The 10,745-nt window shown below is 35.6% G+C and overlaps 1 protein-coding gene across 1 annotated transcript in view; it reads right to left on the bottom strand.

Annotated features, from left to right (window-relative positions):
- Window positions 1-5,201: 5,201 nt before the first annotated feature.
- The window catches only part of LOC124789816, a 141,057-nt gene continuing 135,513 nt past the window's right edge, over window positions 5,202-10,745 (bottom strand). The window contains exon 5 of the mRNA XM_047257298.1: window positions 5,202-5,449. Coding sequence (XP_047113254.1) covers window positions 5,323-5,449 — 127 coding nt within the window. The 3' untranslated portion in view covers window positions 5,202-5,322. The remainder of the gene's footprint in view (window positions 5,450-10,745) is intronic.

Here is a 10,745-nt window from a genome sequence, read left to right as displayed (position 1 = left end):
TCAGAGACAAAAATTAAGACACTGATGTATTTGTATGAATTAACTCCTCATAGTGTGACCAGTTTATTGTGATATTTGGAGTACTAAGTAATTAGTGGCACACTATGTATATTTTTCCAGTACTTTTGGAACCAGTAAGGGAAAAACTTGGCACAAGAAGTAAATGTCAACCCTTTGTAAATACTAATATATCATGTTGCTACAAGGTAGCATTAAGAGGCTGATTTAGTATTAGTACTATTCAAAGCCATGTAAATATTAGCCTTAAGACACAAGCCAGCTTTGAATGAGTACAGTTTTCCTAACTCCTCAGAAGTTATTTGTATGTATGTTCTGCTCAGCTTTGAGCATAAGTTTTTGTGCTTTCATTTTACTTCTGCTAGTTCCACATACGGATTTGGTTTAACACTCAATGCAAAGGTTGAATTTTGTCCTGTAAGTAGGCAATGTTTTCTTAGCCTGCAAAATGTGATTCTTATGAAAAGCAGAAGTACGTAAAGTCAGGCCTGAGTGATGGGAGATACATTTAATGATAGTAAGCCTACTTCTTTTGTAAAATATGTACATGCTGCCTACAAAGGGATGTACATGTTTGGAAACATGTAACCTAATTATGATTCACTATGAACACTTGAAATACATAGGGGAGGAGAGACAAAGGCATAGACTGTAAATAGTAGATTAATGAACTGTGATACTGTGAACAATTTCTAAAGAAAAGGTTACTCTATTAGTCAATATGTGACAAGACTATGGGACATTGATGAACACACATCAAGGACATTAACAGTATAGTCAAACTAGAACTGTGTTAGGGTGTGTTGTCAGGCACCACAGAAACTGATGTGCTGGTGCATGCTCTAAGATTAATTTTGCAAGTACCTGGTGATGAACTCAGGTATATATCATCTGCTCCTCATGTAGTGCAGTACGATTAAGTTTTCCTGAGTGTGGGGTGTGACAGCTGTTCAAACACTTCAGAAACACTAACACTAAAGAATTCATAGTTTAGATGTATGTTCCAACCATCCTGCGAGGCAGGATGCCAGTCCTGATTGTCAATGCAAATGTTTGGAACACTGTCATTACCAAATTGAACCATGAGTTTAAAACAATAAAATTTGCCCATTAGAGACACTCACATTGTGCATGTTGTGGACATTAACTAAAAAAGTGATTTTGATTCAATAAACTCTTCATCACCAACTTTAGTAGTTTAAATCACTGTGGAATGACCAATGAATGAAACTGTATAAATCAAACATGGAAACATTCCCCCATGCTAAACACAGATCCATCTAGCATATTGTAATTATACCTTGTTCTTTATATTTACGTAAAATTTTTACTTGTGTCCAAACAAGAATTTCTTTCAGTACAACCTGTAAAGGTTGCAGTAGTAATTCAAATTGATGTGTCAGCCCAGCATGTAATTCAACCTTTTACACAATGACACAAGTTCAGCACAATAGGCTGTGGGATGGTAGGACTGAACCAAGTGACACATCAGACAATCACCATCAACAGTTGCACTGAACATTTATTTGGCACATTTAAACAAGACAAATAACAAATTAAACTATCAATACATTTTTAAAATTACCACACATCTTTAAAATTACCATTTAGATGAGAGAAAGTTATTTCAAAATTTAAACATTCATAAACCATGGCACTTATGGCCTATTACACATTTAGCGAAATGAGTTAAAAATTATTTACTCAAAAACTACGATCAACCTAAAGAACAATTTACTAAAATTTAACGAGAAAATGTAGTCTTTTGTTACTGCAGTGGTTGGTATTACCAAAGTAATTCAGAGTACAGGTAACAACAGATCAGATACCATGGCACACAACCACATTACTTAAATGGCAGGCACCCTACACTGTAGGATATAAAATATAAAATTTCATGTGACCAAGCAAACTCGTGGGATTCAACAAACTACGCCCAGAAGTGGACGCCCGCTCACTCAGCTGTTTCCAATACAGGCTCGGCATGGACCCCCAAACGGGAGCAGCAATGGTCTCGAATAGGCACAAAAAATCCCAGAAGTAGTGGGTATCTACAACAGACTGACATGTGCCTTAAGTAACTAGAAACACAATAATTCATTACAGCACATCATCTGTAGAATTAGTCAACCTATTAATGAACATCAGCTAAGCAGTACAAATCTATTATCTTATGTGCATAAGGCCAAAGGCCAATTATACATTAAGCCGTAAGTGAACTAGATACATGGCCAGCTGGCGGGAAAGGTGGCGGAAAATACACAACAGCACAATTAGGACACAACCCAGGAGCCCGCACCTGCTACCAAGACAAAAAGCAGAAGTCCTGATAAAATGATATCAAAATGCAAGTAACTAGCGTGTAGGTTAACGGTATATTGCGTCCCCCCCCCGCTGCAAACACAAAGTGATTTCCAGCAATAGCTACACTTATATTTGTGATTAAATCAGAATTAATTACAATATCCACATACTCTCATTGAAGGAATTCTTGTACTTTCATTAATAGAATCAGTTTCAAACTATTTAAACACACAACAACAACTGGCCTCTCAGTAACTTGTAAGAATTTATGAAACTACTCATTTAGAGATAGACATGTGTCTTTTAGACACACTATCACTTTAGATAGAAATGTAACAGTAATGTTATTGCAATTCACGGCAAAATATATCCAGAGAAAATTTTATCCATATATATCTATAGCAATTGACCAGCTTAACTCCATCATGTGATATTAATACAACAACCAGGCAGCACTTAGACAAGGACCAGCCAAACTGTTTTCAGTGGCAGTTAACACTCACAGCAGCAATCTACAAACAGAATGTATCAGCACTCAAGGCCCTAGTAAATATTACTCATCACATCACATAAACCTCTCACTAGAATCTTGCATACTAAGCAAGATAAAATTAACACATTTGAGGACAGACTCAGCAGGAGCAGAAACGGCCGCCCAAGAAAATGAAGTCAACAGCACTGAACCCAGTAGTCAATTCCAGCCACAATTTACAGCACAAGCAAGGCCCTTACCCTCTTGCTTGTTCAACAAAGCCAGCCACTGTAGATCCTGGTGCCAGGAGACATGCAGGAAGCGAAGTACACCAACGGCTTCCCAGTAACGTGACAACTCCCACGCTGGTGATATTTGCTATGGCGCCGTCACCAGGGTAAATGGCCCCTTTTAGATGTGCTCTTCCTGCTGCCTCGCACGGCGTCTGTACTGTCTGCCAGACTTCACAAACGAAGTCCCTGCTAAGCGTTCCAAAACAAAATCCTCGTTACTTGCTAGACCTTACCCCTTGCTCCCTGATCAGCCCGGTAGGTGGCAGCACCGTGCACTCTGTGCACACCACTGGAAAGATGATCCATACCAGCACCGGGAATATCGTTGATTGAGCCACATGGCTCACAAATGTACCACTTTTTCATGTAACCAGGTAATGCTGAAATCACTGAGGCAACCTTGTGATGCAAGGTGAGCTGAGTGGCTGCTTCCTACCTACTGACCTTTCTATCTAGAAGCTGATCACTAAGATGGGTCCTACCACAACTGAAAATGTTGCGTGCAGCTTATCCTTGGATCCGTAACACCTCATCATTGCTCACCACACCATCCAGCTACTCTTTACAAACCAGCAGCTAATGAATTGTAACACCTATTGTTTGACAAATCAAAGCAACAATAACCTTCCTTTTATTGCCTTTTATTGTGACCACTTTGTGCATCAGAACCAAGTGACTTATGTTGTTTACAGAAATGACTGAACTGATAAATACTCATTGCAATAACAAAGCACATAAAATATTTGTAGTTAACAAAGACCCATCACAAGAAATTAAATTGCCTAAGTGTAATGTTAATTTACATCACTATTGTAAATGGCATATTACAGCAACTTGTCTTTCAAATTTTCAACTAAACACTCTTGTGCTCTATTAGAAGTCCAGCCATTCATACTGCACCATGACACTTAATTTTCTACTACCAAGGTGTTTAGCAATACATAATTATTACCTTGTTTAACCAAATGTTATGGTAAGAGAATCACATCTTCCACATCAACTGTCTAAAACTAATTACATGAAAGAGAAAACTATTATGTGACAACTTCCAAACACTTGTTGATAAAGTAACTTGATACTTGATTAAATGTAACTTTGTAATTACTACTACTACTACTGCTACTGCTGCTACTATGTACCAACACTGTAATTAAAGAACAGCCCCTAAGTAATGCAGCTCAGTGACTTTTCCAAGATCTGAAACAGACATTGTCTTTGCCATTCAAGGGAGGAATATAGCAAATTACTGTATTCGTAATGTCAGTGATCTGATCGTTTTTATAACAGAACTTGTCTCATTGTACTATAAGTATCTATGTTTAATTTTTTCTCATTTCCTGTTTTTAAAACAATGTAAGGAGTGAAGTCTTCTTGTTGTTACTCTTTCATAACACCACTGTCTTCATGTAAAGATACATTTCCTTGTTACCTGTAATTTTTAGTTGTAACAATAATGTTATTTAAGTTCATTCATGTTTTTATTTAGAGACAATTGGTTCGTATTCCTTTACTGATGATGTATGCAGAGTTTGTTTGTCTTTCAGCTGTTTAACTACATTTGAAAGCAACTGATTTAGTGACATATTGATAGCATGTCATCACATACACATTTGCATTTTATGTGAAACCTTGCAATCAAATTTTTTTTATTATGAAATCTGACAACTATTTTTGTGTGGTGCAAATAATTTTTTGGATTATTTAATGGAGGGAAGTGTAATGAGTAAAAATTGCAGAGTTGTGAAGAGGCTTGCAGACGAGTATGGAGAGCTGCATCTAATCAATCTTTGGACTGAAGACTACCACACTCAATATTGGCTACGTAAATTTAACTTAAATGTACACTACAACTATTTAGGTTGTCTTGTAATCAAATGAAGAAGTATCAGACAACATGAAGTGGAAGATAAGAATAAAAATAATAATTTTATATGCATTTCAAAGTAATACTTTATTTTTTAACAAATATAATTCCATATAAAATAAGTTTAAGTTCCCTTTTTTAGGCCTAGTACAATGTCCTCTCTCAGAAGATCACTCAACAGATTAAATCAACAAGAGGGCACAAGAAATAGAATGATATGTTCTTAATGATTACTTAGTTTCACCAAACAATGATTCTCACCTGAGGGTAAGTTGTGCAGGTGATATTATATGCATTCAGGTATATTTTAGCTGTGGTTACACAGCATTTACAAGCTGTAACATCACTGCCCTATCATATTTCACCAATATTCAGTACAGTGGTTGACTAGTTCCAGATCTGTATGGAGTCATGGGATGGTGTACCTCTTCTGCTGTAGGATTCCACACATTTGTATCTGTAGATTCTTCCTCTGTGTCACGCAGTACATTGTACCTGCTATCAAGAATGCTACCATGAATACCAATTTAAAACAAATACAGAGTTATTCAAAATGATGTAGAAGTGGTTGTAAAGAAATTTTGTATTCAGGTGAGGTATTATATGATTATGTGTATGGTAACAGCAACTCAGTAAGCTTTTTCTCTTATTTTGTCAGTGATCTCCAATAACATGAAATACAGATCAATGAAGAATACATTTAGTGATGGAATTCTGCAAGAGCAAATCCATAACCACAGTGCATCAAAAACTAAGGACCACATTTTTTTAACAAGGCTCCACCTACACACAATCCATTTATGAGTGGGTACAGAAGTTCAAGGAAATTGGGATATCTTTGTAAAGGCAAAAGGAATGGGTTGCCATCAACATCTCAATAACAAGTTGAACAGATCAGGGAAACAATCTTTAGATATCCACAAAAATGGACAACTTGCCAGAGCCTCTGATCCTGGAGGCCTCTAAATTTGTCTTGGTATTTGAAGACCACCCCCCCCCCCCCCCATGCCAGATCATTTTTAACCAACTTCCAAACATGGTCAAAATATGTTCAATAAATAAGAGGCAGTTTGCAGTTAGAGGCCCCATAGAATGCAAAATCGAGCTCTGTCAATTGTCAAGGGGTTTGTTCAGAGTTTTTAGAAATTTTGTAAACTGTTGCATGAAACTTAAACACTGTAGTGTGAAACTTAAAAACTGCAGTGTGATAACAAGTTATGTGCTACACACAATTATTCGACATGAAACGCCGTGGCTCTAGCACTGGAGAATCTGGTACAAATTTATGATGAGTGTGATAAGGGGCAGGTGCTGCAAGAAATAAAAAGGTATTGTAGGCATCTATGTGCAACCAATATGAATGTGGATATTGCTGCTAGATGCACACCCCAGAAATCATTCAGTTTATTATTAAATGGGACTAAGAGAATCATTACCATGTACACCAATTACAATCCAATACTTCTTGGTCATTTGTGTGAGTTTTTCTAAACTGAAACTAATAAACAATTATCTTCACTCTATGATGAATCAAGAATGACTAACCAATCTGTCCATTTTATCAAGTGGAAGAAAAGTTGCAAATGAAATAGATTTCAGATTACTGTGGATTTCAGTAAAGTAAAGGCACAAAAACATGTACTATAATAATATCAATAATAAGCATTATCTCATATTAAGGTTATGAAAGTAACTGATATTCTAATTGTACCAGCTTTCTTTATAGACATATAAAATAAAAGGTAGTTTTCCTGTTCTCCTCTTTATTATGTCTATACCTTTAAGTATGTATATTACAGTTATTAAACCACAGAGTACACACATTATAAATAATTGATTTGTTTGTTAGCCATTACTTCTGTATTAATAATTTTTTTTAAATGTACACTACAAATACAGATTCATTCATTCATCATGTTCTGTAAAAGAAGAATCTTCAAGAACAGAGAACGAGCACAGAAATATGTGTTAATATGGAAAAGTAGCAGTAATAAATATGTACTTTGTATTAGCAATAAACTATCATGACATAACATCGTTACGAAACCTCTTGGCAGATAAAACTATGTGCCAAACCAAGACTCGAACTCAGGACCTTTGCCTTTTGTGGACAAGTGCTCTAGTTCGAGTCTTGGTCCGCCACACCGTTTTAATCTACCGGGAGGTTTCATATCAGTGCACACTATGCTGCACAGTGAACATTTCATTCTGATTACATTGTTAACTTGAATACATTTTTTTTTTAAATTCTGAGGTTATCAGGAGAAAATACAAGAAGTGATATGTTATTTATAGTATGTACAGGAATGAGACTGCAGTGATTGAAGGACATAACATGGAGGCAGCAGTTGAGCAGATTTGAGAAAGGGTTGTGAACTATCCCCTGTATTATACAATATGAATGTAGAGCAAGTAGTAAAGGAAAACCAGAAAAAATTTAGAAAATGAATCAAAGTTCAGGGAGAAGAAATAAAAGCTTTAGTTATAGCTGATGACACCATAAATCTGTCACAGATAGCAGAAGACTTGGAAGATCAATCAGAGATGAAATGGATAATGTCTTGAAAAGAGATTATAAGATGAACATTAAAAACAAAAACAAGGATAATGGACTATACATAAATTAATTCAGGGAATGCTGAAAGAATTAGACTGGAAAATGAGATGCTGAAAGTACTGGACAAGTTTTGCTACTTGGAGAGCAAGTGACTAGTGATAGCAGAAGCAACTTGGATATGAAATGTAACTGTAATTGTAATTTTATTAATCCTGTAGGTCATACATTGAGCACAGAGTGTCAAAAATGGAGATGAGATGATACATGGTTAAAATGATTACGGCAGTGTTCTTATAATGATACAAGTGTTCACATAATACATGTGTCATGCCAAGAAACAGAAAAGTGTATAGATGGATATTTTGTGAAAAATTCAGAACTGCACACTATATCTAAATAAGTTCACATTATTAAGAGAAAGAAATATATCAGCAAATAACATGGAAATTCAAGAGTATCATATCCATTACTAAAGTTAAACAGTAAAGGTGACACACTTCTGTATTAAGGTGTTCAGGTTTAGATACAAAATACAGAACATGGACAGAGCAAATTTTTATGTTTCAAGGTATTCATCTATATTGATGCTAAGAAGAAAAGCTTTTCTTGAAAAGAAAATTATTTTTATGGTCAAATATAAATTTAAGCATTAGAAAGTCTTTTAGGTGATAAACAATTCAGACAAGAAGGAAATGAGAGCTTTTGAAATGTGGTAGTACAGAAGAAAGCGGAAGATTAGGTGGGTTGATTATATTGGATAACTAATGAAGAGGTAGTGACTCAAAATCATGGACAAAATAAATTTTTGGTACTACTTGAGTGGAAGAAAGGATGATTGATAGCATGCATTCTGAGGCATCAAAGAATGATTACTTTAATAATGAAGAAAAGCATGAGGGGAAACACTATAGAAGGAAACAAAAGGCTTGATTACAGTAAGCAGATTTTAATGTATGCAAAGATGAAGAGACTTGCACAAGATAGAATAGCCTGGGTAAGTGCATCAAACCAGTATTCACGCTGAAGACAACAACATAGTGTTACACATTACTTCTACATAAATAGGCTGAATTTAGCATAGCAAAACTGGCATTAACCCTCAAATGGGTGTGCCTATGTATAAAGTCTTGTACTGTTCCATTGTTTGTTTACAATTGTGAGCCCATAGCCATTCTTTAATTATTGCATTAACTAACAAAGTGATAAATTGTTTTGTCATGCATCCAAGTGAGAAGCAGTAACATAAAACAAACAGTGAGCTATGCGAAAAAATTTATGATCCATGCAAGAAAATGGCCCAGATTATGAGCCAGCAGCACAATTCCATAATGAGGTAGTTGTCTACAAGATAATTACTAATCAAATACATGGTTGGCTGGGATCTGAAGCAATTGTGGCATTTAATGTTTCAAGTGGGTCATTACTGTGCAGTAATACTTGTATGCACCAAAAGTGTGATCTAGTTTACTTTATTATTGTTTAATTAACCAATGCTTTAGCTTATAGAATGTTACATTATCATTGTTGAATTAAATTAAGTTAAATTGTGATTTTGATGAAACATGTTTACCTTGGTAACATAAAGGCAGCTATTCTTTACATGTGTACAAAGTGCACTGCACGCCCATTCGTGTTACAAAAAATGGAGGTCCCACTCAAGAGTTAAGGAATTCTTAAAAAAAAAAAAAAAGCACGTGGTGATCCATCAACAACACTAAGAAGCTGCTACTTACCTTCCCAAGTTTAATATTTGCATGACCTCATTGATATTTAATAAGTGATTTTCAAGTGTTGGGAAATAACTCAATTGCTCTGTATTATTATGCCTTCTGGGTAATTTATTGCAATTATAGCGTGGAAACAAGAACAGATGTAGTCCTTTACTTAAGGTGACGTATCAATTTTTGAAATGTTTCTAAGTGGGCATGAAGTTTTGTCATCATATGAATCAATATATTTGCAACATTAATCATTAGTTCTAAGGGCAAAGTAAAGGGAAACTGTAGAGTATACTGAACTGTCATAGTTTGAAATAATTATGTGCATTACAGTAAATTGATTATGTTGTTTCAATTTACATTCAAATGCACATTTAAAACCACAATAAGGGAAGCCTGGGAAATCCGGGGTAGAATATGAATAATAGAGTCATCATGTAGAGAAAGTGCTGAGGGGTTAAAAGGCATAAAAACAAAGCTGATCACTGCAGCTCACCTCTTCCATACATAGACTCCCTCTCTCTTATGTTCACCCCCTGCAATCCCTTGCCTCTTCAGTGTTCATCACACCAACACCAGCTGAGACAACCACTTACCCTATCAGATTCTAGTGCTGGAAGAATGAAGGTGTGGTTGGACGAGTGAGTGTGTTGTCACTGTAGAAAAATGAAAGTTTGAAAGCTGAGATATAAAATTCAACTTCTTTTTTTATGTGCCTATTGACTCTTCAGTGGTTCCTTCCCATAATGGATGCTTATCTTTATGCATTCTCTCACATGACAATTGCTGAGATGATAGTTCCTATCTTGTGTCATTGTCAAAATGATGCTCTGCTTCCTCAGAAACTACAAGGGCAGGGTCAAATTAAGCAAAAAACGGCCACTTGGGGCCCCAAGCTGAGAGGGGCACCAGAAATTCCCAAGTGCAAAATTTGTGTACAGGGTGTATCATGTACATGATAATGAAGAAAAGACATTCCAGTAAAAACTGTTCCATGTTTCTTTATGAGCTGCCACAGACTTCAGTATCAAATACTGTCCTAGTTAGTTTAAATATATTTGAAATGTAAACTTTATAATTAAATACTCATCTAACTGGGGTCAAATTTTACCCTTAGCAAGAAACTCAATGCTATTTCATCACATATTTGAAATGAAATTACACATTGTAAAATATAGGGCAACTTGTACATTACATGACATACGAACAATTTCTTACCTTTGCCATAACCAAATTAATTCAATGTAAAAATATACAGCATTTTGTTTATAATAATTAAACAAAACGTCAAAGCCAATATTTTCAACACTGCACAAAATGCTGGTGCTGCAATCTGCATCCCAGTTGATTCGGAATAACACATGTGACAAGACACTTTGATGCTTAGATAATATTTTTTCGTATGAGAACCACTTTTCTTCCAACAAGTTTGAGGACTCTTTCCTCAGAGAGCAAGTATGGCCTGTTGCTGTGGTGATATCAACTTCACACGGAATATGGGAGAAAGAAACATCACAAA

This window comes from Schistocerca piceifrons, chromosome 3 (assembly GCF_021461385.2).
Source record: "Schistocerca piceifrons isolate TAMUIC-IGC-003096 chromosome 3, iqSchPice1.1, whole genome shotgun sequence".
Taxonomy (NCBI): Eukaryota; Metazoa; Arthropoda; class Insecta; order Orthoptera; family Acrididae; genus Schistocerca; species Schistocerca piceifrons.
Note: the sequence above shows the minus strand (reverse complement) of the source record. Positions and strands in the feature narration are given on the sequence as shown.